This window comes from Molossus molossus, unplaced genomic scaffold (assembly GCF_014108415.1).
Source record: "Molossus molossus isolate mMolMol1 unplaced genomic scaffold, mMolMol1.p scaffold_m16_p_27, whole genome shotgun sequence".
NCBI classification, from domain to species: domain Eukaryota; kingdom Metazoa; phylum Chordata; class Mammalia; order Chiroptera; family Molossidae; genus Molossus; species Molossus molossus.
Window position 1 is genome coordinate 2,197,186 of NW_023425363.1, and position 27,752 is coordinate 2,224,937.

The window sequence follows — 27,752 nt, forward strand, 5'->3', positions numbered from 1 at the left end:
GTTTTCTTTTGTTTGCTTTCTAGTTCTTTAAGTTGTGAGGTTAGATAGTCTACTGGAAATTTTTCTTGCTTCTTGAGGTAGGCCGATAGTGCTATGAACTTCCTTCTCAGAACTGCTTTTGCTGCATCCCATAGATTTTGTGTTGTTGTGTGTTCATTTTTCATTGGTTTCCAGGAAGTTTTTAATTTCTTCCTTGATCTCCATGGTAACCCATTCATTGTTCAATAACATGCTATTTAGCCACCATGTTTTCAAATGTCTTTGCATGTTCTTGTTGCAATTGATTTCTAGTTTCATGCCATTGTGATCTGAGAAGATGCTTGATATGATTTCAATCTTCTTGAACTTGTAGAGACTTAGTTTGTGCCCTAACATGTGGTCTATCTTTGAGAATGTTCCATGTGCACTTGAGAAGAATGTGAATTCTGCAGTTTTGGGGTGTAATTCTCTGTAGATATCTCTTAAATCCATTTGATCTAGCACTTCATTAAGAGTCTGTGTTTCTTTATTAATTTTTTGTCTAGGTGATCTATCCAGTGATGTCAGCGGGGTGTTGAACTCCCCTGATATGATTGTATTGCTGTCGATTTCTCCTTTGAAGTCCTCCAGAAGATTTTTAATATATGTTGGTGCTCCTAAATTGGGTGCATATATGTTTATCAAGGTGATATCTCCCTGTTGGATAGATCTTTTCAATATTACGTAGTGGCCTTCCTTGTCTCTAGTTATGGTCTTCATTTTGAAATCTACTTTATCAGATATGAGTATTGCTACCCCGGCTTTTTTTTGCTTTTCGTTTGCTTGAAAGGTTTTTTTCCATCCCTTCACGTTCAACCTATGTGAGTCTTTTGTTGTGAGGTGGGTCTCTTGTAAACAACATATATGTGAGTCACGCTTTCCTATCTAGTCAGTTACTCTGTGTCTTTTTATCGGAGCATTCAAACCATTCACATTTAAGGTGATAATTGATATGTACTTATTTATTGCCATTTTTGTTTAGTGTGGTTCTATTTTTCTTCCTATTTCTTCTACTAATTATAGCAGTCCTTTTAGCATATCTTGCAGTGCTGGTTTGGTGTTAATATATTCCCTTAGCCTTTTTTTTGTCTGGGAAGCTCTTTATTTGACCTTCTATTTTGAATGATAGCCTTGCTGGATAGAGTAGTCTTGGATTCAGATCCTTGTTTTTCATGACCTTGATGACTTCATGCCACTCCCTTCTGGCCTGAAGTGTTTCTGTTGAGAAGTCAGCTGAGAGCCTTATGGGGTTTCCTTTGTAGGTAACCTGTTGCTTATCTCTTGCTGCCTTTAGGATTCTCTCTTGGTCTTTCATTTTTGGCATTTTAATTACTATGTGTCTTGGTGTGGGCCTGTTTGGGTTCCTCTTACTTGGGGCTCTCTGTGCTTCTTGAACTTGAATGCCTTCTTCCTTCACCAAATTAGGAAATTTTTCTGTTTCTATTTCTTCAAATATATTCTCTAACCCTTGCTCATTTCCTTTCTCTTCAGGGACTCCTATGATGTGAATGTTATTACGTTTCCAGTTGTCCCACAGTTCTCTTAAGCCGTCTTCCTGTTTTTTTATTGTTTTTTCCTTTTGCTTTTCTGATTGGTTGATTTTTCTACCCTGTCTTCTAATTCACTAATCTAGTCCTCGGCTTCCTCTACTCTGCTGGTTAGTCCTTTCAATGTGTTATTTATTTCTGCTATGTCATTCTTCATTTCCACTTGGTTGGTTTTCAATGTTTCTATATCTTTACTCATGGTGCTGATGTCCTTACTCATGCTGTTGAGCTTCCTCAAGATCATGGCTCTGAACTCAACCTCTGATAATTTGCTTAGCTGCATTTCATGGATCTCATCTTTGATAGAGTTCTCTTGTTCTTTCATTTGGGATTTGTTTCTTTGTTTCACCATTTTGGCTATCTCAGTGGGTTTTGGAACCTGCCAAATTTTCCCTGTGGGTGTTGGTGTTCTGCTGTTTGTGGCTCCCTCTACTGGGTTTGGATGAGCCTGGGTGGGCCCACATTAAACACCACTGTCAAGTCTTACTTTCCTGGGTAGATTTGCAAGCACAGGAAAGGTTCAGTTATCCTCTAGCTTTTTCCTGGAGGATAAGTAGTCTCAGTTACTCAGTGCCTTGGAATGTAGCCCTGGTGTTCTGCATAAAAGGATTTCCAGAGGGGGGATAGATGCTGGTTATTAATGAGCCTCAATATGCATTTCTTTGCCTCACCAGGGAAAGGCTGAATCTCCAGGGGGCGGGGGGCTGCTGCTTTTCCCCCACAGCTCTGGGAAGGAGCACACTGGCCAGTCTTTTGTGGCCACAACTCAGCAGAAACTCTGAGTGCCCTCCAAATCCCGGGTTTCCCCACAGAATTCTAGCCCGGTCTGCCCTCCCTCTGCTGTAGCCCCCAGGTGAGTGGCTGTGGCTATTTTAGTACTCTGTCCTGGCTCTCTGTGCTGTGGAGTAGGCTTGGTCTTTATTCCCCAAGGGCGCTACTCACCGCTAAGACTGCTGCTGTCTGTGGGCTCTCAGCCCTCCACCCTCTCATGACTCCACAGATCCTACCAGTGTCCCTGGTTATACGGTCCTGTCCTGCTGCTTTTCTGTCGCCTTCTTCTGAGGATTTGTCTTTATTTTAGTTGTAATTCTCATTTGGTCCTGGGAGATCGTCTGTGTAACTTCTATTCACTCTGCCTCCATTTTCACATCTTCTTTGCCTATCTTGTGCGCAGCTGGGTGGCACAGGCCTTTCTGGTGCTCTTGCACCCTGCAGGTCCTGCGGGTAACTGGATCACACAGTCCCTTTGGGGACCCAGCTCTATGCCTATGTTATGGGCTGCTGGGTCTCACAGGCCTCTCTGGTGCTTCAGCACCCCGCAGGTCTGGTGGGTAACTGGATCACACAGTCCCTGCTGGGTCACACAGGCCTCTCTGGTGCCCCCACACCCTGCAGATCCTGTGGACGGGCAGCTGGATCACACCAGTCTCTCTAGGGCTCCGGCTTCCCACTGCTCTTGTGAACTGCTGGACTGCATAAGCCTCTGTGGATCCCCAGGTCCCGCTGCTGGAGGCTGGGGAGTTCTGCTGCCCCATGGGGCTCAACTCCTGCTCAGCTTTTGCTGTAGTTTTTGGGGGATGGGTCTCAGCTGCTGGTCTGTGCTTCTGTTGCCTGGGGATGGATGTCTGCTCTTCAGCCTCTGTTGCTGGGGGTATATATCGAATCTGATCAGGCTGCTACTATGGGGGATGGTGCTGGGCTCCAGGCTGTCTGCGGCTTCTGTGACCAGCACCTTGGGAGCTCCACTACTGTGCAGGGGTCTGTGTTGACACAGAGTGTCCACTGGTCCCATGGTGCCAGGTGTGCTTGTGGGCTCAGGTTGCTGGGCCCTAACAGCTCCCACTGCCTCCTCCCAGGGAAGACTGGGGATCTTGCAAAATGGTGGGACCTCCTCACCCTGCAGGGAGAAGTGCCCCGAAGAGCCACTTACCGCAGTAGCCAGCTGCTCCATCCACAGCACAGGAACCTTCTGCTCTGTGGCTCTGCATTGCTTGGGTTTGGTCGTCCACCTTCAGGTCCACTCACACTCTCTCACACACTAGCTCACTTTCTCACACACTCACCCTCCTTCCGGTCCTGTCCACTGCCATCTGGAGAATCCATCCTCTATGTTTCTAACACTGGCTCCTGCCTCCATCTGAGTGGTCACCCAAACTGCCCATCAGAGGAGCCCTTCCTCAGCTGGGGCCATGTACTTTTCTTCTCATCACAGTGTGTAAAGTGAACTTCTTCAAACAAATGCGTAAGATCAGCTGGCATTTGGGGGGCGTTCCCATACTCACATGGAGGTTGTGGCCAACCTGTGATTTCCCCATGGGTGCCTCTTTCCTAAGACCCATTCCTTGGATCTCTTGGTTGGCTCGCCAATAATTACATGTAAAATTTCCTGGGGCTGATAGCTCCATTATTCCATCCAGAATTTATTAAGGAGGAGTGTCTTGGGCTGTGGTAAAATGACCTGGCTATTCTGCACCCCATGTGGCTGGTGCTGAGGGGTTGTATCGGACAGGGCAGGCAGGGCAGGATGGGCAGAGGTGACCCACCCCAGAGAAGGGAAAATGCCTTGCATACTTGCCTGAGGCAGGGCAACAGCCTGTTGCAACAACCTTGCCTGAGTAATAGGGGCGAGGCTGATTAGACAGTATCTGGGGGTATTTTCCAGGAGCAGCCTCTTTATGGTCAGGATCTGGCTGGTGGTGGACGAGGCAGCAGTCAGGTCATGGAATAGTCTCTCCCCACAGGAAGAGAAACATTTTGACTTCTATTGTTGACTGATTCCAGTGGTGTAAATACTCCTTCTGTAGCTGATTTCAACCTACCACACATGTCACTGAAGAGGGACCTGGGGAGAGATATCACTGTTGGGCTTTGGTAAGCCAGCCAATAGCAGCTGGCCTCAGCATGCCACCCACCCTACCCCCACAGTTTCTGCTTAGTAGGTCTGGGTTGAGACCTAAGATGTTGCATTTCTAACAAGTTTCCAGGTGATGCAACCCTAACTGTACATTAGAATCACATGGGAAGCTTTGAAAAATTATTGCTATTTGGGCCCCACCCTGGACCAGTTAAATCCAGACTATGTTTAGTGGGACCATGGCATCAATGTTTTTAAAATGTCCCCAGCCCTGGCTGGTTTGGCTCAGCAGTTACAGCGTCAGCCCACAGACCAAAGGGTCTCGGGTTCGAATCCTGGTCAAGAGCACGCACCTGGGTTGCAGGTTTTTTGATCCCTGGCTCCGGGGGTCATGCAGGAGGCAACCAATCATGTGTCTCTCATACTGATGTTTCTCTTTCTCTCTCCCTTCCACTCTATCTAAAAATCAATAGAAAAATATCCTCAGGTGAGGATTAACAACAAAAAAATTGTCCCCAGGTGATTCTAACAGACAGCAGAGTTGGAGAACCACTGACACTTAAAGAATGTAGCAAAGTCTTTAGGGCCATTTGTCTCTTCCGGAGGCATGATTGACGGCCTTGGGGAACAGTGGGAGTACTAATGGGTGTGCTTTGGCTGTGTGCACCCAGACATACGGCAGCCCCAACAAGAAGCACGTGGGGGTGATCCTGCAGAGGGGCACGCTCATACTGATGCTCTGCTGCTTCCCCTGCTGGGCGCTCTTCCTCAACACCCAGCAGATCCTGCTGCTCTTCAGGCAGGACCCGCACGTGTCCAGGTAAGATGGGCCATGCCAGGGCGGGATGGGGCCATCCCAGCAGAAAGATGCTCCCACCCAAGTTTAGCCTCTGGAGATGACGAAGGCCAGGGACAAGGCCACGCATCAGGAGGTGGGAAGCCTTCCTCAGTTGACATCTACCAGGTCTTCGTGCCTGGTCTTCATGCCTGGCACATCTGGCACCTCAGATCTAGACCCCTTCTCACCTGGGCAACTTCAAAGGTAAATCGTTTTGAAAGAAATAGGATTTGCCAACATCCTCCAGGTGAGATGGTCATTTATGGTATTTATCTGTGGTTTTGTGATGATTGACCCTAGTTGGTAGTAACATCAGCTCCGCGATTGAAAGCCCACAGCTGCCTGGTTGTCTTTCCCTCCCAGCGTTCTGTGTTAATTGGCCTGGGTGCAGCCTGGGCATCAGTGCCTTTCGAAGGTCACCTAGGTGATTGCCATGTGCTGCCAAGTTTGAGACCCGCTGCTTTAGTTCAAGACCTTTAAAAGTCCTTGTCTTAGACCAGCGGCCCTGAACCCAGGGGACATTTGGCAATGTCTGGAGACTTTTCTGGTTATCAGAACTGGTATTTGGGCAGCGCTACTGGTAGTAACCCAAGATGCTGCAAACCATCTTAGGACACACAGGAAAGGTCCCTACAGCAGAGAATTAACCAGACATGGTGCCGAGTTTGAAAGTCGCTGTCCTAAATCTAAAGACTTGGAGGAACCAAGAGAGGTAATTTGGGTTATTAAATGACAAGTTCTATTGTAAATTTTCACATTTGCTCCAGCAGTTTAAGTTCATTATGTAGAAAGAGCCAAGATTGTGAAAAGCAATTACAGCTGGTTCATCCTGCCTGCCTTTCCCTGGAAATGGAGACCTCCAGTCACTTTTGTTTTCTTTTTATTGTGTAGGCTCACCCACACCTATGTCATGATCTTCATTCCAGCTCTCCCTGTAAGTTTTCAAATGTTAAGCTGTTTTCTTGTGGTTCACTGATAAAAGGCAGCTGAGCTGCCCATGAGCTCAATGAATTGGATCCATCTTATAAGATAACCACGTGGCGTTGGCTCATTCAAGAAAGTGCGGTTTTAATTATGCCCATGAAAGACACAAACATTTGTCCCTCAAGAAATACCAAGGTTAAAGTGACTCTACTAGGCCACTGTCCTGAACTCATGGCTGGAGGGTCCTGCAGAACCATGCACAGAGAGCCCAGGCCTTCTTTTTTTTTTGGTATAGGGGTAAATTCTTCAGCATCTTCGAATGCCTGAGGGCCTCACTCTGAGCTTTTAGACTTTTTTTTTACACTTGCTGAATATGATCACACAGAACCATAAGTGTGTGTTAATGTTTAATACCGCCCTGTGTGGTCAACGAACGGTCTAAGCTAGCATCGCTCAGCGGGACCCAGCAGCTGTGCAGCTGTGACTTGGGTGGACGGCAGAGACAGTGGTGGTCCCAGAGGGTGATCAATGAGCTTGTGAGGGAGGAAGATGTTTCCTCTGCCTTAAGGTTCTTCTGGCTGGTCTAATAATCAAATAGACATGAAACAGATGAGCAAGAGAAAAATAACCAAATTTAATACATAATGTGGATGAAAAAGAGGCCACATACTAAACCTTCCAAGCTCAGGGGAGGCCTGCATGGTGGCCTTACAAACTCAGAGACCGAAAGTAACCACGTAGGATCATCTGAAATGAAAGCTTCCTAACTAAAAGCGTGTCACAGCAGGTAGGCATGCCCTAGTCCAGTATCTTCCTTGACAAAGGTCAATCTGTACCGTACCTGAGCCTGTGTGTTGTCTTTTTGCATCTGTGATAACATGCTTTGACATGTCAGCATAATCCTCTTTTTCCAGACCCCTCAGGGCACAACGTCTCCCCCAGAGCAGGAGACCCCTCACTGTTACCCTGTTCTCTTGCGTACCATCCCTGTGTGCTGTAAATGCTGGCTGCTAACTCTCCTGGACCCACCGGTGTAAAATCAGTCTGTGTCTATTATTTTACTTTTAATCCAACCCCAGAGGTTTCCCTGCTTTGCTTTCTCCCGCCTCCCTACTCTGTTACCAGCCACGTGATTTACCCCCCTTACGTCTTCTCTACGACTCTAATGTGTAAAATGAGGAGCAAAACTGCCATTCTCTGGAGCATTTTCTCAGTCCGTTGAGATTTTGCCTTCTGGCAACTGTCATGTTTGGCTCAAATAAACTCATGAAATTCTCTCCAGGTTTGGACATTTCTGATGTCGACAGTACGTATGAATGAGAATGCCGCACATGTGAGAGACCCCACATGCGGGAGACGCTCAGGGAGAAAGGGGGGTCTGGGTATATAAGATGTTCTGAGCTCAGGATGAGGTAAAGCGTTTTGGGGACTGCAAAGGGTTGTTGTAAAATAATAAAAAGAGCAGGTGTTCATTAAATAAAGGTTTTCCCTTCATATGGGTGAGTCTAAAAGGTTATTGCTGATAATCTTTTATTATGGACAACACCCCTAATTCAGGTTCCTCTAGACAGTTAAAGGGAGGAGCAGAAGTCTCTCTTGAACCTGAAGCTACAATGGCCTTTAGCTCAGAACAAACTGCACACCCCTGAGGCCTGTCTTGGCGCGACTTCCGGGCACCACAGGCTGAAACATTCCCGGCGCCTAGTGAAGCTGTAGCTGCGCCAACACAGCAGCACAGCGCATTGCACACGTGCTCACCATTGTGCTGCAGCTGCCCGCGCCCAGGGCCGTGCCACGCTGGACAGACTTACAGCCTAGGAGCTGCCGGGGAACAACTTGTCACCCGAAAATATGTCTCTTTGGCAGAAGGGTTATTGTAGGCTGGTTAATTTTCAGAAACAGCAGACAAAGGAGAAGCTCTGGAAACCAAGTAAGAGTTGCCCTTTGTAAAACGCACTTGCATTTGTAAGGGCACTCTCCATGGGAGTGTGACCTCGTCTGCAGAAACGGTGCAGAAGACAAGCACTTAAATCTGCACAGTAACCTGGCCTGTGACTGTGCTTTTCCTGGTCACTTCCCATAACTGACTCCCCCAACCCCATTATCTTCTTCTGTCTTCAGCTGAAGATGGTATTTAAGGTGATTCCTTCAGTCATTTTGGTGACTCACTGTTTTCTTGGGAGGTATACGTATTATTAAACTTTAGTTTGTTTTACCCGTTTTTTTTTGTTTTTAATTTTTTTCCCCTTTATTGGTTTTAGAGAGAGAGGGAGCGAGAGAAAGAGAGAGGTAGAAACATCAATTGGCTGCCTCCTGCATGCCCCCCAATGGGGATCGGACCCACAACCTGGGCATGTGCCCTGACCGGGAATTGAATTGGCTACCTAACCACTGAGCCACACTGGTGGGCAAGTTTTCTTCTGTTAATCTGTCTTTTATTGCAGGGATGTCTCAGCCAAGAGCCCCAAAGGGTTAGAGGAGAACTCGTTTTCCCTCCCCTGCGGAGCAGTAGGTGGCAGCAGACAGCCTGGGTGTGTAGGAGGCTGTTGTCCTACTTCTGTGTGTGCGGCTGGATGTTCGCACAGAACGAACTCACCTAGGGATGCACCTGTCAGATGTACTCCCGTAGTAAGCTGTGAATGACTGTACTAGTTTGCTAGCTGCTGTAACTAAATGCCACAGATTGGGTGGCTTAAATGCAGAAATCTGTTTTCTCATAGTTTTGGAAGCCGAAGGCCCAAGATCAAGGTGTCGCACTTGGGTTTCCACTGGGCCTTTCTCCTTGGCCAACAGACAGCTGCCCTCGGCCTGTTCACATGGTCATGGCCTCCTGTGCACGCACCTTTTGTGTCTCTTGTCTTATAAGGACACCAGTCCAATTGGATTAGGCCCATCCTAATGGCCTCCTTTTGATTTAAGCACATCTTTAAAGACTGTCGCCAAATACAGTCACATTAGGGATCAAAGTTTTAACATATGAATGGTAGATACACAATTTGGCCCTTAAAAGGAGCTATTTGCTCTCATTAATTGGTATTGTGGTCTTTAATTTATCCTGAGAACTTAAAATGTTTAGTATTCATTAATTATTCCACCAGAGAGGACTGTAGCCTGGTCTAGAAAGGAGGCCCCGGAGTTTGCCCAAGGGGCTTCCTCTGCACTGACAACCTGCAGAAGGTCCTGGCGGTGCGTCCAAGGAGCCCGCCCCAGCCCAGGGCCGTCTGGACACCTCGGCTCTGGACACCTCTGCTCCCTCCCGACCCCTCACGCCCTCCTCAGACGACACCCCTTCAGCTCCTTGAGGGACAGAGGTGTCAAGCAGTGGCTGTCAGCTCTCTGAATGGACAGGCCAAATGTTAACATGCATTTGTGATTCTCTTGTAGGCAACGTTTCTTTACACATTGCAAGTGAAGTATTTGCTCTCCCAGGTAATGCAGACTTTCCTTTTTCTTTCTTTTCTGGGGCTAATGGGAGTTTACAGCTTTCAGGGATGGGGAGCCCCGAATATTCAGAGACCAGGGAGCCTGGGATGAGGAGCTCGTCGCCAGGAGCCGCTGCCTTCAATTCCTCCCCTGTGCCTTCTCCCCCGTTACTTCGGAGGGTTTTACCTCGCCTCCCTGGGGCCGGGCTTTCCCTGGTCAGCCGCACACCACACTGCTCCTTTTTACCTTCTACCTGAAATGCAAATCTGATCACCTAACTCCCTTGCTTAAAACTAACCAGGGCCTCCCGATAAATAAGTGACCCACGTAGTGGTGAGCCAAGACCCTGTCCGGGCCCCTGAGCCCAAGACCACCGGGACCACCAGAGACAAATGTGCAGTCCAGCAGTCAGGTTTATCAACCTACAGAGAGATCAGAGTCCTTGGGTTCTCACCAAACAAAGACAGATGGAGTTTGGATGAAACCCCAAAGAAGCCGGGCCTGGGCGGCTCAGAGCGAAGCAGGCTGTGAGGGAAGAAATCAGCGCCGTCTGCACACCCTCCACCCAGGGCCCTCCTTGGAAACTGCAAAGCTTGGACAGACGTCAATTTCTGTGTCAGGAAGCCTGGTGAAACTTCCCCCTGGGTTGGAGATTCAGGCTGTTTTGTTTGTATGAAACTGACTTCAATCCTCCAGGCAAGAGCGGGAGGTTTTATTTTTGCTGATATAATTTCAAACAGCAAGACTTTTAAAAAATGTGGTTTTAGAAAACCAAGTTTCTCAGAGAGTAGGAAAGCAATCGTCGTTCCAAGAAGAGGGCGAGCAGAGGGCGACGCGGTGTTTCCTGTTCCCTGGCCGCTGGCTCAGTCTGCTGGGTTATTACGCCCGGGCAGGCGAGACCCGGCTGCTTCCTTAGCCCAGCGCCCTGCACGCGCATGTGTCCGGCTCAGTCTGAGATGCCAAATGAGACCGGATGTTTCTGCCCCTGCACTTAGCAGCAGAGCCAGATATGATGGAATATGTTCCACACCCCAGTTTCACAAGCTCTGCTTAGGTCAGTTTTCCCAATTCCCATTTTGGTTGAGAGAGTGTTACACTTTCGCCCACAGTCTAAGGTGGAAAGGAACTTGTTTATGCTTTTAACCCCTGCCGGTCCTTGCACTCTTGTAGACAAGCCATTTCTCGCCTCTCTGCTGCCTGCCCACCTCCTGCCCAGGTCTTGGCGGCCAGAACCGAGTTCTTCACGGCTCAGAGAGGAGGAGGAAGGCGGTGTTGGGAGGGTGGGGATGTAAGAGCAGCAGGGACCGGCATCCACAGTTGGGACGCCTCGCTCACCTGTGACTGGCTGTCACACAGGCCTGTTCCGTGGATCTCCAGCAGGGTGTGGTCTCCTCATTTTAGGGAATCCTACTGCCTCAGATCCTAACTGGAGTCGCGGCCAACATTGTCAATGCCCTCGTCAACTATCTGTTCCTCCATCAACTGCATCTTGGGGTGATGTGAGTCCAGCCAATTCGTGGAACAGGGAGAAGTAATGACCTGCATGTGGCTTTTCCAGGGAGGTGGGGGAGAGTGAGCCTTTTACCTGGTCATTGTGTCCCTGTGTGGTCCCCTCCTTGAACCTCTCTGGAGAATACAGTCGGGGATGGAGAGGAGTCCTGCCCTGGAAAGATGACCTCGGGCCTGCCGCAGACATCCCCGCAGGGCACGGGCGCTCATCTTCTGTGAGGCTGGGAGCGTGAAGAGCGGCCCCTCACTGGGACTGTTCTTCCCAGGGGTTCAGCACTCGCAAACTTGATTTCCCAGTTCTCCCTGGCTCTGTTCCTCTTTCTCTACATCTTCTGGAAGAAACTGCATCAAGCTACCTGGGGAGGTAAAGGCTGTCATTTGTTTTTCAACTTGGACATGGGTTGCGTCTGGGGTTGAGCTCCAGGCTGATGGCCAGGTGTACTGTGAATGTGTCTGTCCTGCCTGCAGGGTGGTCCCGGGAGTGCCTGCAGGACTGGGGCTCCTTCTTCCACCTTGCCGTCCCCAGCATGCTCATGCTGTGCATCGAGTGGTGGGCCTACGAGATCGGGAGCTTCCTGAGCGGTCAGTGCGGGGACGGGGGACGCTGGTGGAGGCACGGGCCCTGGCCGAGCTCAGGGTCAGCTGTCTCTCTCCCGCAGGGATCCTCGGCATGGTCGAGCTGGGAGCCCAGTCCATCGTGTATGAACTGGCCACTGTTGTATTCATGGTGAGTGTCCAAGACTGGTCGTGTGGAGGTGCTAACTGTGTCTCTTGAAAGAGTCCCAAGGTGAGTGTAGGTGTTCATAACCTTCAGTCATAATTTGTGACATGATTCAAGGAAGTAAAATTTTATCCTAGAAACTGTGAGGGTCCTTTTGGTTTGGTGGGGTCTTCCTGTGAGCTGAATAGGGCTGGGGAAGCACTGAAGGACTCGTGCACTGCCAGTCTCCATCCCTTACCATGGTTCACGTCTGAAGATTTCATTGGATTGGCCATATTGCCAACAGTTTTCACAACACAAATGCCTTAAGGGCAGAGGGGCATAAGGGTGATTGCACTGGGTTTACTCTGTAAAGGCCAAGCACCTTGTGTCTCAACAAGCTCTGCTCCTGCCTCGGTCTGACGCTTCTTAAAACTTGGTCAGACACCAAGGTTAGACCTCAAAGACCCAAAAGCAGGGTCTAGAGCACATCTGTACACCTATGTTCACAGCAGCATTATTCATGGTACCTCAAAGGTAGAAACAACCCAGTTGTCTGTCCACAAATGAGTGGCCAAAGAAAATATGGTCTATCCACACAGTTACATGTTTATTAAGCCTTGAAAAAAAGGGAATTTTGATATGCTAGAGAAGAGCCCCAGTTGTTAGAGGCTTTATTTAGACTTTGTTTCACTGGAAACATCAACTGGAAGTTCTGATGGGCTTTCTTCTCTAGCTAGCAAGTGTCACTTGAGAAATATGAAATGAAAGATGGGGACAGAGCAGGAGTGTGCAGTGTGGAAAGAGCCTGAATCCAGCACATGAGGTTTGGCATTGTTTGTGCTAACACCTAGACTGCCCCGCCCCCAGATTGGTTGTATTTTAAAGATACAGAGGTATGCATTTTCTGTGGGGTTTTTTGTTGTTGTTGTTGTTGTTAAGAATCATTCCCTTGAGCCCTGACCGGTTTGGCTCAGCAGTTACAGCACTGGCCCGCAGACCAGAGAGTCTTGGGTTTGATTCCAGTCAAGGGCACATACCTCGGTTGCACTTTGTCCCAGGCCCTGGTCAGGTCGTGCGAGAGGCATCGTTGATGTGTCTTGTTCACAATGATGTTTCTCTCTCCCTCTGCCTCCCCCTCTCCCTCCCTCCCACTTTATCTGAAGATAAATGGGAAAAAATATCCTTGGGTGACGATTTAAAAAAAAAAAAAAGAATCATTCCCTTGAGAACTTATGTTTTGTTTGTTTTTGTTCTCTATTCTTGGCAGAATTTTAAAGTGTCTTACTTCAACACTTTTATATTTATATGTATTTTGGATTTCGGTAATTTCAGGAACTATATCTGACTCAAAATGCTTAATGGTACATTGTATGTACTATACTTTTTAAACCGATCTCCTGCTGTTGAGTATTTAGTTTGTTTCCAGTGTTTCACTATTATTATTATTATTATTATTTTATCTTCACCTGAGGAGTTTTTTTCTATTTTTGTTCAGATAGAGTGGGAGGGAGAGAGTGGGAGGGGGAGAGAGGAAGAGAGAGAGAGAGAGAGAGAAACATCAGGGTGAAAGGAACACATCGAGTGGCTGCCTCCTGCAAGACCCCGTTGGGGATGAATCACAACTGAGGTATGTGCCCTTGGGCAGAATTGAACCTACAACTCATTGGTCCACGGCCCATGCTCTAACCCCTGAGCCAAACTGGCCAGGGCTCAATATTATTAATCACACTTCAGTGAATATCTTAGGACAAATATCCTTGTATACTTGTTTGATTATTTCATTAAGACAAATTCCTAAATAGGAAAGGTAATTACAGTTTTAAGTCTTTTGCACACTGTATATTGCCACATGCTTTCCAACAGACTCACAAGAATTCATGTTTCTCCCTAATCAAAAGATTTTTACCCTTTACTTATAGTAATCAACTGTTTACATTTCACCCCATACACTTGCCCTATCTATCTCTGTCTATCTATCTATCTATCTATCATCTATCTATCTATCTATCTATCCATCCATTCGCCCACCTATCCATCCATCAATCTCCACAGCTTGTATTCAGACTCCATCCATTGTTCTGATAATGTCCTTTATAACTCCCCCCATTAAGGTGTCACAACTCTTTAGTGTCCTTCAATCTAAAACAGATCTTGCCCTGGCCTGTTCGGCTCAGCGGTAGAGCTTTGGCCCCGGGCCCTGGTCGGAGTGAGAGGCAACCAGTCAATGTGTTTCTCTCACTCATGTTGATGTTTCTCTCTATCTCCCTTTCTCTCCCTCCCACTCTGTCTGAGGATGAATAAAAAAATATCCTCAGGTGAGGATTAAAAAACAATAATAAATAAAATAAATTAAAATAATAAAATAAAATAATAAAACAGATCCCCAGCCTTTCTTTGTCTTTCTTGACCTTGGTCTTTTAGAAGAATAGAAGCTGTTACATACCGACTTTCCCTCAGTGGTTGTTGCTGACACTACTTCATGAGCACATACTACATTTGATGTGTTAGACAGACATGAGCAGAGTAGGAGTGATAAGCCAGGCATGGAAAGTCACCTAGGCAGAAAGCCTTGGGTGCCTAGCCATGGACAGTTGCAGGGTGACCTATTCTCCCCTAGTATATCATGAGGTTTAGACCCCCTGTCTTTTCATATTGCAGGTCATGTGGTTCAGACCTTCCCCTGACCTTTACTTCCCTGGCCAGTCACTTCATGCGGGAGAACTCCTTGGAGGAATAACAGTGGGGCCAGAGAATAGCCTCGTCCGACTCAGACAAGCCCTTGCGCACCCACTCCAAGCACTAAGCCCTGGAGACAGCATCTAGGCCCCAGCTGTGTTTCAGCTCAGGCCCAGGAAAGCAGCAAGGCCAGGTGGGGCAGTACCAGGGCTGACATCAGGACCAGCTGCATTGACTACTGACCCTGTGCCCTGGCACTGATCCATCGGTAGAATCTATAATCCTGAAAGCACACATCTGGAAAGATGATAAATAGTCTGAGATCCTCTCCTGAGACCTCCAGATAAAACCCCTCAAGACAAAGACTCAATGTGCACTGTTTTCTCTCTGGAGCACACCCCACCTTTCCCACTCCCTTCTTCCCCAGGCATGTTACCTTTACCGTTCTTTCTCCTGAGCTCCAAGACCCTTCTTTTGCCTCCGTAACTTATTTCCTGAACCCATGCAGCCCAGTTGGCTCACTTCTGCCACCTCTTTGACTTTCTAAATAAACTTTTGCTTATCATTTGAGTTCCTTGGTTCTAAATTCTTTCCCAGCTGAACTCTAGAACCAAGGTTGCTGAACCGAGGTCTAACATCTGGTGCTGCTTTGCCAGTAGCAGATCAGTCCCATTATTGGTGATATGGACTGGCTGCTTGGTTAAAGCACTGTCTGCCTGGTTTCTCCACCATCAAGTTACTCTCTTTTCCATTGCAGTTAATAAATAATTTGTTGGGAGACCCATGTGTTTGCTCCCACTAGGGACTAGTCTCCCATTTCTTTTATGTACCTCTCTACCAGATTTCCTATAGCCCTGTCCTTCAGCAATCCTCTTCATAAGGCAAAATCCATGTTTAAATGAGTGATGAATCTTTTTCCTTAATTAATACTAACTTCTCAAGTGGTAAATTTTTAGGTAATAGTAATGGCTACTTTCTACTGAACAATGACCATGTGTGAGGCACTATTCTAAGTCGTTAGCATGTATGGACTCATTTAATCCTGACAGTCACCCTAATATGTAGGTACTATTACGAGGTCTCTTTCACAGATAACAACGGAGGTCTAGTGAGGAAAAGGAGCCTGCCCAGGGTCGCACAGCTGGTGGGTGGCTGAACTAGGACTTGAACCCAGGCACTGTGGCTTCAGAATCCCTGCTCCTAACCACAGTGCTATGCTACCTTCCTGTGTCTCCTTCTGCACCACCCCTGCCCTCACAGGAAGGCAGCACTGCTATTCTCTTGCTTATGTGTCTCTCTGTTTTCTTAAGTTATTTCTTAAGTTATTTCTATTCACCATTTGCAGGGGCAAGGTGGCTGCTTTAGGATTCTGACTTCTAAACCTGCCCCTGGGTGGTCTTTCAGAACAGACTTATCTTGGACTCCTAGCAGTCCATCCTCCACACCCCGAAGGCAAATGTGACTGCAGGGCCCCCCAGTGCCCAGGTTGGAAGCTCTGTAGAAAAGTCAGGTTTGTAACAAGGACCACAGCCCAGGGTTCCAGGTTCCATGTTAGCCTGGGGGCCCCCAGCCAGACACAGGGATGTTGCAAATTACTCTTCTTATCACTTTAGGACCAGGTTTTACCAGTGAGGTGTGAAGCACGATGCACCTAGGCCTGTCCTCTGGGAAGTGTGTGGTGAGGCTGAGGGCAGAGCTGAGAGGCAGGGCTACTTCCCTGTCTCATTGTTCCTTTTCCTTCTAGGTACCTGCGGGCTTCAGCGTGGCTGCCAGCGTCCGAATCGGGAATGCGCTGGGGGCCGGCAACACTGAGCGGGCCAAGAGGTGCTCGGTTGTCTCTGTGCTGGTCACAGGTGCTTTAGCCTTTTAGTCGGTGACTCACCTGAGCAGTCGCATGGGAAGACCAGGCCCTGTTCCCTGCAGACCTTCCTCACTGTGCGCTTCTCTGCCATTTACCCCCAGAACTCTTTGCGGTGACCTTTTGTGTCCTGCTGTTAAGCTGTAAGGACCTTGTGGGGTACATTTTCACCACCGACGGGTGAGTGCTGAGATTTTCGTGAAATGTGAAATCAGTGGTAAAGATGTGGTTGGGCAGATGCTCCTACGCTGGGCCTCCTGGGGTTTGCATCTTGGAAGGTTCTGGAGTCATTTGCAAAACCAGAAACTCACTGGTGTTACCTGGGAAGAACTGATTAGGTGAAGGAACTAATTTATAACCTAGAGTGCCAACTTCATGGGCACCGGTGGTGACGTCTGCTTCTGGTACTCAAGGTACTCATGTATTTGAAAGAAGGAAACTCCTCTTTGGCACCATCGACTACATTTTCAGTTAATTATTTTGTTCCAATGAAAAAAATCATGATATCTCAGAATTTGCCAGAGCAACTGGTTTTTAGTGTTTGCATAATATATATATATATATATATATATATATATATATATATACACATCTGTCAAACACAGTTGAATTTAAAATCTCACCAATGAGCTGTCTTTAAAAATTACATGGTCAGATTGATTACTGGACAATAAATCTGTCTGGTTGGAGTTGTTGCTGTCATCGGTGAGGCTAGTGCTGCATTTCTATGTAGCTATATTGTGGACTGCCTCTCATCTGGGACGTTTTTTATCAGTGATCACAAAATGCAGGTGGAGTGGACAGGACTAACTTTCACCATCTATCCTTCAGGCTGGTGTTAGGCTGTCATCTTTGGGTCTCGGCCACTTTGCTATGGGAACCCAAGGTGTCTAACTGATCGTCCTTTCAGAACGAGGGGGAAGGCAGCCGGAAGTCATTCTCGTTTTCTCAAAGGGGATCAGAATCCACTCTATCCGATGTGTATCCTGCCTTGATGGCTTCAGTAGGAACACGGTGGACATTTTATTCTGAATCTGTCCACTTCCAGAAGCCATGCAGAGCAGGAAAAAGAAGGAGAAGCGAGAGGCTCACAAACTATATCTCTGACGAAATTAGAAGACATTGAGAACTCGAAAAATGAAATGATCTGTAAGCAGGCCAGGACCATCTGAGACTAGCAGAATCCCCCACATAGACCCTAACAGTGACCCAGATTCCCGACCTGACCAAAGGGGAAGGGAGAGCACCTCTGGACGAAGGAAAAGGGACAGTTACAAAACAATCCTTTTTTAAAGTACAAGAGACTAGTTTGCATAACTTTGGCAAGTAAATTTAAAAATCTAGAAGGACTAAATAATTTTCTAGGAAAATAATTGATTAGAACTTACCCTAGAAAACATGGAAGGTCTAAAAAAACTGATTTCCTTAGAAGAAATAAGAAAATAATATTTATTATTTTAAAAAATCTTTTTTCCTTTATCGATTTTAGAGAGAGAGGAAGGGAGAGGGGGAGAGAGATAGAAACATCGATGAGCGAGAACATGGGTTGGCCGCCTCCTGCAGGCCCCCACTGATCGGGCCCACAACCGGGGCATGTGTCCTGACTGGGAATGGAACGGCGACCTCTTGGTGCATGGGTCCACGCTCAACCACTGAGCCACACTCTCCGGGCAGAAAAGATTATTTTAAAATGTCAAAATGATCAATCCTAGAGGGTTCTAAAGGAGGATTTTATAAAACCTTTAAAACTTAGGTAATTCCAATGCTGTCTGAATCGTTCCAGAAAGCAGAAAAAAAAAACTTTCCACGTTCTGTTAATGAAACAAATGTAACATTGGTAGTAAACTCTGAGAAGTTTAGCACAATAAAAAAAAAAAAGTCATAGCCCTGGCCGGTTTGGCTCAGTGGTTAGAGCGCTGGCCTGTGGTCCAGAGAGACCCGGGTTCGGTTCCGCTAAGGGCACGTACCTCGGTTGCAGTTTGTCCCCGGCCCTGGTTGGGTTGTGAGGGTGGCAGCCACTCGATGTGTCCCTTTCACGTCGACATTCCTCTCTCTCTCTCTCTCTCTCTTTCTCTCTCTCTCTCCCACTCTATCTGAACAAAATATATATATAAAAAAAGAAAGTCACAGACCACTAAAAAAAGTCACTTATTAATATCCATTTTAAAATCCAAAATAAAAATATTGGACAGAATTCAGCAGGACATTAAAAATGATATATTTTGTTGGAATATAAAATTAAATGGATTATATTATGTGGGAAAAGAAAAGTGCAGAACGTCATTTAGAGAATGCTACAAGCCCCGGCTGGTATGCCTCAGCAGTTAGTGTCGGCCCGTTGACTGAAGGGTCTCGGGTTCACTTCCCGGTCAAGGGCATGTACCTAGGTTGCAGATTCAATCCCAGCTCTGATTGTAGTTGTGTAGGAGGCAACCAATCGATGTGTCTCTCTCACATAGATGTTTCCCCCCTCTCTCTCTCTCCCTGCTCCTTCCCTTCTATCTAAAAATAACAGAAAAATATCCTCAGGTGAGGATTAACAAAAAGAAACAAAAAAACAGAGAGAGAGAAAATGCTATAATATGAAATAATAGAGTCTAGAAAGGAAGATATATATATATACTTTTTTGTATTTCCTTATTTTTCATAAACGCTGAACAATGCAGTCAGTGGTAGGAACTGTTGCCTGGTCGGCTTCTTCTTCATATTGTTTGATCTCTTTTAGCCATTTGCATATTACCTATTCAAAAAAAAAAAAAATTAAGTTTAAATAAAAGAACTATATTTTTGTCCTTTATTGGAGAGAGCAATCATCTTGCTCAGTGCTAGATTTCTTATCTATTAATTCATTCAACAAATATTTATTGCCAGACAGTGTTCTAGGTTTATTTATCCGTTACTCAAAGGTAGAATGAATCAATGCCTTCTCAGGTCATGGCAGCATTTTCTAGTCTCCCTTAGAGTTTAGGCATTAAAATCCAAGTCTCTAGCTTTAGAGGTTAGGGCCCTTGCTGGAGACCAAAGATAGTTCTGTGGACTGTATCTGTGGCCTTTATAACCTGCCAACCTCGGTTTCATAGAGTGAAACTTACCTCTTCCATTGTGCTTCCTTCAGAGGAACAGAAAGACCCACGTGGAGCTGGACCGTTTGCTTTAACAGTCTGCACTGACCAAATGGCCTTGAGATTTTTCTGAGCGTCAGGAGATACAATGTAGAGTTGGTTCCCCTGCGGGCCAAGGAACAGTGGCCTTGTCTCTGAGCAGGACGTTGGCTGGCGTGTGAGCCTCGGTTCACACGGCAGCTGAGCGCCCTCACCGGGGCCTGCAGTTGACTTCTGAACATCTGGCTCCTGATCACCCTGCGCTTTATTTTCCTATCAGGGAAATCATCGCTCTCGTGGCTCGCGTGGTTCCGATTTATGCTGTTTCCCACCTCTTTGAAGGTCTGGCTGTAAGTACTGTGCAGTAGCCCCTTAAGCACCTTTACAATCTGTGTGTTTCACCTGATGACGGCAACTGAAACGGAGTGGGGTAAGTAGTAACACTAAACAGTTTCAGAGTTGCTTTGCAAGAACACTGGCGTGGGGGAGTCCCGCGGGTGGGGCGGCCGGGACTGGGGCCTCCCGGGGCATCAGCACTGGCCCACCGCGACCCCGTCTGCCTGCAGTGCACCGGCGGCGGCATCCTCAGGGGCAGTGGGAACCAGAAGGTGGGAGCCATCTTCAACGTCATCGGGTACTATGTGATTGGTCTCCCCATCGGAATCTCGCTGATGTTTGCAACCAGCCTGGGAGTGCTGGGTAAGCTTTCACCGTGGGCAGGCGGAGCTGAGTTACTTGCAGCCCGGGAAACAACTCAGAGCTTGTAGGCTTTTGCTGAGAGCTCTGGAACTTTCCAGCTTTCCCACATTCATTCTGTGCCCCGCCAGAGAGCCCTGGCAGGGGGCGGGCGGCAGGCAGCAGAGGCCCAGGCTGCATGTTCACGCCCTTCTTGCCAGGTGGGCCCCCTTCCACACTCACATACCTGAGCAGAGTACTGGGCCCGGTCCACTCACCTCCTGTCCCGTGTCACTGAGGGCTCCCCTGCTCAAAGCTGGCTCCGGCTCTGCCCCTGGGGGACAGCCCGTGTGTGGCGAGACCCGGAGAGTGCGTCTGCAGGACTGGCTGAGGCCATGTAAACTGGCCATGTTTGGGACCAGGCAGGGAACGCCACCGGACAGCCTCCGCGTGATTCTCCCAGGACTGTGGGAGCATCTGTGGCGGCTGCATCCTGGAGGGCGTGCCCCGTCTTAGCCGTGCATTTGGAGGGATTCACGAGGGCCATGCATAGGGGGCGGTCCTGGGGCTCTCCCTGTCACCTTCACCCCGCTCTCAGCCTCCACCTCCAGCTGGCACGGCCTTGTAAGCCGTGTGTCTCGTGGGTCTTCCCATAGGGCCACGCGTGTGAGGTGTGTGAATGGCACAGAAGGAAGGCAGGGCTGGAGGGGACCGCTTTATCACTTTACTACATTTAGAGGAAAGAACTTAATCTACAGCATATGTAATTACCAGAGCTAATTTTTTTAAAAGTAGGGATAGAGCCCTGGCCAGTTTGGCTCAGAATTGGCCCTTGGACCAAAGCGCTGTGGGTTTGATTCCCAGTCAAGGGCATGTACCTGGGTTGCAGGTTCCATCCCTGGCCAGAGCTGGGGTCGCGTGGGAGGCAACCAATCAATGTATCTCTACTCTATCACATTAATGTTTCTCTCTCTCTCTCTATGCCTCCCTCCCTCCCACACTATCTAAAACTCAATGGAAAAATATCCTTGGGTGAGGATTAACAAAAAAAAAAGTAGGGAAAGGGAAAAAAAATGACTGCCTAGCTTTGATTTCTAAAATAATAATTTGGAATACATTCACAATTAATAAATGATTATATTAAAATTTGAACACATTATCTTTGGGTGAAGTTGTGGCTGACTTAACCATGGTTTGTTTTCATCTATCAGTACTTGGCAGGTTCGGAGGTGATGAGAAGTCATCTGATACCTAGAGTGAACTTGCAGGCCAGAGTGTCCCAGTAGGCTGCACATTTTTTTCTCAAGTTCAATAATATTTTAATGAAAAATACATGAGATGTACAAAGAATGGAGTCGCCAATGCAAAGTTCACTGGGCTTGCATCATGGTGCAGAAAAGCATTTAGCTGAGTTTCTGGCACTACTCATATTTTAGGTTTGATAAGGGCAGAGCTAAGGGAAATATTAGAGGAATCCACTTAAAAATATAGATGCATCTAATGTCCCAAGTGCTGTATTAGGCCCACTAATTTATTTAACAAGCATATCTACTACGTGCAGAGTACAGGCAGTTAAGAGTAACTTAATAGAAATCCTGGGGTACAAACTTACAGTTAGTTATAAAATTAGTAAATCATGGGGGTGTAATATACAGAATGGTGTCTATAGCTAATAATAATATATTGTATATTTGAAAGTTGGTAAGGGAGTATCTTATCATTATAAGAAAAACACTGTAACTATGTGAGGTTATGAATTTTTTTTTTTAATCCTCACCTGAGGATACTTTTTCTCTTTATCATTAGATAGAGTGGGAGGGAGGGGGGAGAAAGAGAGGGGGGAGAGAAACATCGACATGTAAGAGACATCACACATCAGGTGGTTGCCTCCTGCACAACCTGACCAGGGCCAGGGATGAAACTGCAACCGAGGTACATGCCTTTGACTGGACTTGAACCCATGACTCATTGGTCTGCTGGCCAAAGCTCTAACCACTGAGACACACTGGCCAGGGCTGAGGTGATGGATTTCACTAGACTTACTGTGGTGATCATTTCACAATACAGTTGACTCTTGAACAACATGGATTTGAACTGTGCAGTTTCAATTATATGTGGATTTTGTTCAAAAAATACAGTCAACCCTTCATATCCACAGATTTCGCATCTGTAGATTCAAGCAACCATGGATCAAAAATAGTATTTTTGTATTCTCAATAGCCGTTTCCTGACTGCAGATCAAAACTATTGTTTTCCATTCATGATTGGTTGAATCTGAGGATGCAAAGGGCCAACTGTGGTGAAGTTTTAGGGGCCTCAAAAATTACATGCAGATTTCGACTGCACAGGTAATCTGTGCCTTTAACCCCCACATTTTTCAAGGGTCAACTGTATATACAAATATTGAATCATTGTGTTGTATGCCTGAAACGAATATAACACTGTATGTTAGTTACATCTCAATAAAAAATGTTGGGGGCTCTGGGGGAGGGGCGGGCTCTGTAAGAAGACTGCAGTCGATCTCTGCCCCCACCACCTATAAGAGAAGTACAGTGCCAGCTGGTTTTGAGTGTGGCGCCACCTCTGGTGGGTTTCAGTACACCTGCCCCAGGTGCCCGGGGAGCATCGGAACGCCACAGGTCCCGTGGGCACCTCCAGCCAATCACAATGCCCTTCATGCTCTCTTGGGAGGCTTTTCAAATACACAAATTCCTGGGCCCTGCCTAAAATATTCTGATAATCATCCTGTTTTAGGGTCCTTAGGTTGAGTCAAACAGCAATTTTTAAAGAGTGTATAGTGAAATTCATAGAAATCTAGTTCATAACTTTCCAATTACAGCTGGAGATAGCTGGTTACATTCTGTTTAAGATGGTTAGGACTGGTCACATCTGCACATTTAAAATGTTCGTTCCCTTTTTTGTTTTGTTTGTTTTTAATCCTCACAGAGGATATTTCTCCATTAATTTTTCAGATAGAGTGGGAGGGAGGGAGGGAGAGGGGGAGAGAAAGAGAGAGAGAGAGAGCAATGTGAGAGAGACACATCAATCCGTTGCCTCCTGCATGACCCGACCAGGGCTGGGGACTGAACTGCCACCAAGGTAAGTGCCCTTGACCAGAATTGAACCCAAGACTCTTTGGTTCGTGGGCTGGCGCTCCTACGGCTGAGCCAAACCTGCCAGGACTTAGTTCCCTCTTTTGAATAAAATAGGGCATAATAGTTTGGTAGTACTATTTGAAATAGAAAGTTGTTCTAGAAATTTTGTTTCCTTATAACTGTCATTTTTCTTAATATGATTCTGAACATTTGTTCTGTGATCCAAAACCCCAAGAAGTAGCCTCAGGGAGCCCTGGGCCTCCCAGAACCTTCTCAAAACCAAAGGACAGAGCAGGATAGAGGTCACTGGCTCAGTGTCAGCCATGAAAGCAGATTCTGAGAGGTGAGACATGAGAAACATACTCCCCAACGGTGGCCAGTTCTCCACCGAATTAACCTGTTAACTATTTCCACTTCTAGGTCTGTGGTCAGGGATCACCATCTGTACCATGTGCCAAGCTGTGTGTTTTCTAGGCTTTGTCGCTCGGCTAAATTGGGAGAGAGCCTGTCAGCAGGTAACTTGCTCGCCGCTGTCCCAGTCAAGGCTCCTCTTCTAGAAAGAAACAGAACCCGCTTTGGCTCTCTCCCTGGCTCCCCTCCTCCTTTTTCTCATTTTGGAAGGTGTTTTGTTCTTTTTATCACAGATGCTACTCTTTTGTTGTTATTGTTTTAATTGTATGTAATTCAGACTCAAATTGTATTCATAAATGTATGAATTCAGATTGCTTTACCTATCCCCCTTTGTTTATTCATTGAATATAAAAATAGGGGGTTCCACTGGGCTGGTGTGGCTCAGTGGTTGAGCATAGACCCCTGCACCAAGAAGTCGCCAGTTTGATTCCTGGTCAGGGCACATGTCCAGGTTGTGGGCCAAATCCCCAGTGTGGGGTGTGCCGGAGGCAGCCAATTGCTGTTCTCTCTCATCAATGTTTCTCTCTCTCTCTCTCCCTTTCTCTTCAGCTCTCTCTAAAAATCAATAAAGAAAAAAAAATAGGGGGTTCCTTTTATCCTAGATCCCATGCTAGGCTACCTCCCTTGTGTCTGAAAAGCCAATTTCAGGACAACAATTTGGAACTGGAAGGGTGGTATGCCATCAAATTTATACTGATACTGTTTTCATGATTCCAAAATATTCCGTTAAGATACTTGTGTGTGTGTTTCTCTCCAACTTTCTAAGGTCAATGTGGGTGATAGATGTTGAGATGCAGGAAAGAGAAAAGAGACTCTAAAGGATCTTGGGCCCCATCTTCCCCTTGTGCTTTTCCATCCAACCTCCCCCCACCCGCACACCCCATGTCAATCATTATGAAAGACGGTTCCACGCTCGCGAACTAGAGAAGCCCCAGTGCTACATGTCGATGAAGGAAAAGGGCTTGGATTCCCCTAAGCTGGGTGGTCAGGTCAGATATTTTAACTACACTGTGGTACAGCCTGTGGATTTACTTTGCATTTCATCTTGTAGGCTCAGGTACATGCCAATATGAAACTAACTATGGCCCAGGACGGGACTTTTCCTGCTCAGGACTTACTTTGCCCAGGTATGATATAACTGGAACAGCCTCTCTAGGTGGTCCTGGAGGGGTCATTTGTGGGACACAACTAGCTTTGCTACTCTGAGCTCCCATTTCAATAGGGCAAGGAACACCCAATTTGAGGCAAACAGACTTGAGGTTCATTTGCTCTAACTCCAGACATTAACACACTGCTATAGATGATTACAGACACAGGTAGCCACTTCCTGGCTAATGTATGGTCCACTCTGGGACATTTCCAATGCTTGGTGATCCTGTGCTTTGACCTTATCTTAGAAACTGACATTTGTATGTTTGTTTCAGTGGGGTTTTCCTGTTCATCAGGCTAACATGGGCTTTAAACAGATTGTTTTAATTGCTGCTTCTGATAAATATGCAAACGTCTTTATTATTTTCCTTCTGTCAGGTTAGTAATCCCTAAAGTTCCAGTTCCTGAGGCATTTGTCATGCACTCACACTAGATCTTCTGCTCCTTTATAACAGAATACTTTTGAGTTCATAGATTGGCTGGATTACAATCAGTGGCTGCATATCTCATTCGTATTGTCTAGTCTCCCATGTGCCTGGTTATTTCTGATTGTGTTCCAGACATTTTGTATTTGGAAATTGTTTGTCGAAGGAATTTGAGGCCCAAGGTGATATTGTCTGTCTGCAGAGAGGATTTTCCTTTGCTTATAACACTCAGGGTTACCAGCAGTCCAGAGCAATTTCAGAAATGGAAGTTTCTGGACCACCTTGCTGACCCAAAGGTGACCAGTGTAAGGGCTGGTTTACTTCTAGTTCACCCTTAATTCTTGGACGCAGCCCTTCAGCATTCCACCCTGACATACAGAGGGGTTTATGTTGGAAGGTGCTGAGCTCTCCAAAATATTACTCTGTCCAGATGGGCAACTCTCAGGTCAAAAATGGCCCCAAATCCTGGCTTACTTGTTTGGGTTCCCACCTTCCCCTAGATCTTGCCCTGGTGACTGACTTCATTGTTAGTGCTTGGACACCTCCAAGAGGATATTCTTCATCTGTTTTATCCAGCTTTCATAATCATCTCCAGAGAAGAGGCTGGTCCAAGGTTTTGCTATTCACCATTTGTAAAAGGCCGGGATACTAATAGTACTTACCTCACACTACTGTTGTGAGAGCTCGGTGGGTTCACCCATGTGAAGTGCCTGTTGCAAAGTAAGCATTTTGTAAGTGCGAGAAGATAGTATTCTACTCAAAATTATTTTCTCTCAGAACTCGAGGGCACTGTAGTATTCCTCATACCCGTTCATGCTTGTTAAGGAGTCAATGCCAGTCTTGTTCTTGTTCTGTTAGGTTATCTGCCTTTATTTGTCTCTTGGGAAGCTTTTAGGATATTTTTTTTCTTCTTACTCTTCTGAAGTAGCATGATAGTAAATCTAGGTCTGAGTCACCGTCCCGTCGGGTACTCAGCAGGCCTCTGGCGAGCAGATTTACCTCCGTCTTCAGTTATGCGAATGGCCTTGAATTATTTCTTAGGTTATTTTTCTCCCCTCTTGGCCTGTTCTCTTTCTGAAATGATTACATAGGTGTTGGCCCCTTGAAAATTTCTCCTATGAGTCTGAATTTGGAGAGCCACGGCATTTCTCTGTTCTGGCGCGGGGAGGACTCCCTGCAGCAGCAGCACCCAGCAGTGTTTGCTGTACACAGAGTTTCTTCCATTTACCGAGCAGAGCAACTGCTCCCGAATAAACTTTCTCCCAGCTGGTAACACATAATATACACCACCCATTATGTATCGTTCTTACTGATGGAAAAAATCCTTTTAAGCTAACTAAGTTCCTTTCCCCCTCAGTGGGCCCTGAAAACCATGGAGAAATTTTAATGAGAGATATTGAAAAAAAAGATGAGACCCAGTTGGATCAGCAGTTGCACCAAGAAGAACGTCTTCCGGTCCATCCAAGGGACCTGACCGCGCTGACCGGGAGACAGCTGGTGCTGCGGCGAGGTCTCCTGCTCCTCGGGGTCACTGCCGTCCTGCTGGTGGGGATTTTAGTGAGAGTATATGTCAGAATTTAGTGATGTGGCAAGAGAGAGTCAGGTCAAGTGATACTTTTGAGCTCACAGCAAATAATTCATAGACCCAAAGGTAGGAATTTGTTTTCAGTTAAGGTAATTTAACCATGCTCATGGATTTCAATAATCAAAATTTCAAAGATATATTTTCTAATGAAGAACATGAACTATGTTCTAGTCCAAGACAATGTCCAAAAGATTACATTAGAGTAATAACTCATTCATCACTGCCTCAGCCAAGGACCACTGTGTACTGACCACATTCATCTATGGTTTTCATAGTCTGCTTACTTTTTTATTAGATGCAAACCCATGTACTGAGTGCTTAAGGATTGTTGCTATCTGAATTATTTAAAATATATGTTACAGCCTGGCTGGTGTGGCTCAGTGGTTCAGTGTCAAACCATGCACCAAGAGGTCACCAGTTCAATTCCCAGTCAGGGCACACGCCCAGGTTGTGGGCCAAATACCCAGTGGGGGGCATGCAGGAGGCATCCAATTGATGTTCTCTCTCATCAATGTTTCTATTTCTTTCTCTCTCCCTTTTCCTTCCTCTCTCTCTAAAGTCAATAAAGAAAAAAATTTAAACATATGTTACAATGTATCTCTCCTTGTGCCTTAGATTATTATTCAGTGGGAAATGACATTAGTTCGTATTCATCTGCAGTCAGATCTCAGGCACTGAGGGCACTGGAGATGCTTAAGAAGTGGGAAGAGGAAAGAGGTTATTCAGAAGAAAGGAGTCCGAGGGCATCTCTGAGCATGTCTCCCATCGGGGGCCTGTCACAGCACCCATCTCAACTGGCATGGACGGCAGCGGTTAGAGGGATAAAGCTGCAGACCAAGCCCCCCTGGGAACCAGTACCTTCATTTTTTCTAGAGTGGTGAGCACCCCGCAGAGGGAGACAAGGGGTTCGGAGAGCTGACTGGAGGAAGTTAGGCCTTTCCCCGTCTTGATGGATAGAAGG

At 46.6% G+C, this 27,752-nt stretch overlaps 1 protein-coding gene across 1 annotated transcript in view; it reads left to right on the forward strand.

Moving 5' to 3' along the window:
* The window catches only part of SLC47A1 (solute carrier family 47 member 1), a 53,752-nt gene extending 26,877 nt beyond the window's left edge, over window positions 1–26,875 (forward strand). The window contains exons 5-18 of the mRNA XM_036278318.1: window positions 5,091–5,239; window positions 6,149–6,191; window positions 9,566–9,610; window positions 11,006–11,103; window positions 11,380–11,477; window positions 11,582–11,695; window positions 11,773–11,840; window positions 16,237–16,345; window positions 16,455–16,530; window positions 19,732–19,801; window positions 20,018–20,150; window positions 23,642–23,736; window positions 24,684–24,759; window positions 26,564–26,875. Coding sequence (XP_036134211.1) covers window positions 5,091–5,239; window positions 6,149–6,191; window positions 9,566–9,610; window positions 11,006–11,103; window positions 11,380–11,477; window positions 11,582–11,695; window positions 11,773–11,840; window positions 16,237–16,345; window positions 16,455–16,530; window positions 19,732–19,801; window positions 20,018–20,150; window positions 23,642–23,736; window positions 24,684–24,759; window positions 26,564–26,787 — 1,398 coding nt within the window. The 3' untranslated portion in view covers window positions 26,788–26,875. The remainder of the gene's footprint in view (window positions 1–5,090; window positions 5,240–6,148; window positions 6,192–9,565; window positions 9,611–11,005; window positions 11,104–11,379; window positions 11,478–11,581; window positions 11,696–11,772; window positions 11,841–16,236; window positions 16,346–16,454; window positions 16,531–19,731; window positions 19,802–20,017; window positions 20,151–23,641; window positions 23,737–24,683; window positions 24,760–26,563) is intronic.
* Window positions 26,876–27,752: the final 877 nt, after the last annotated feature.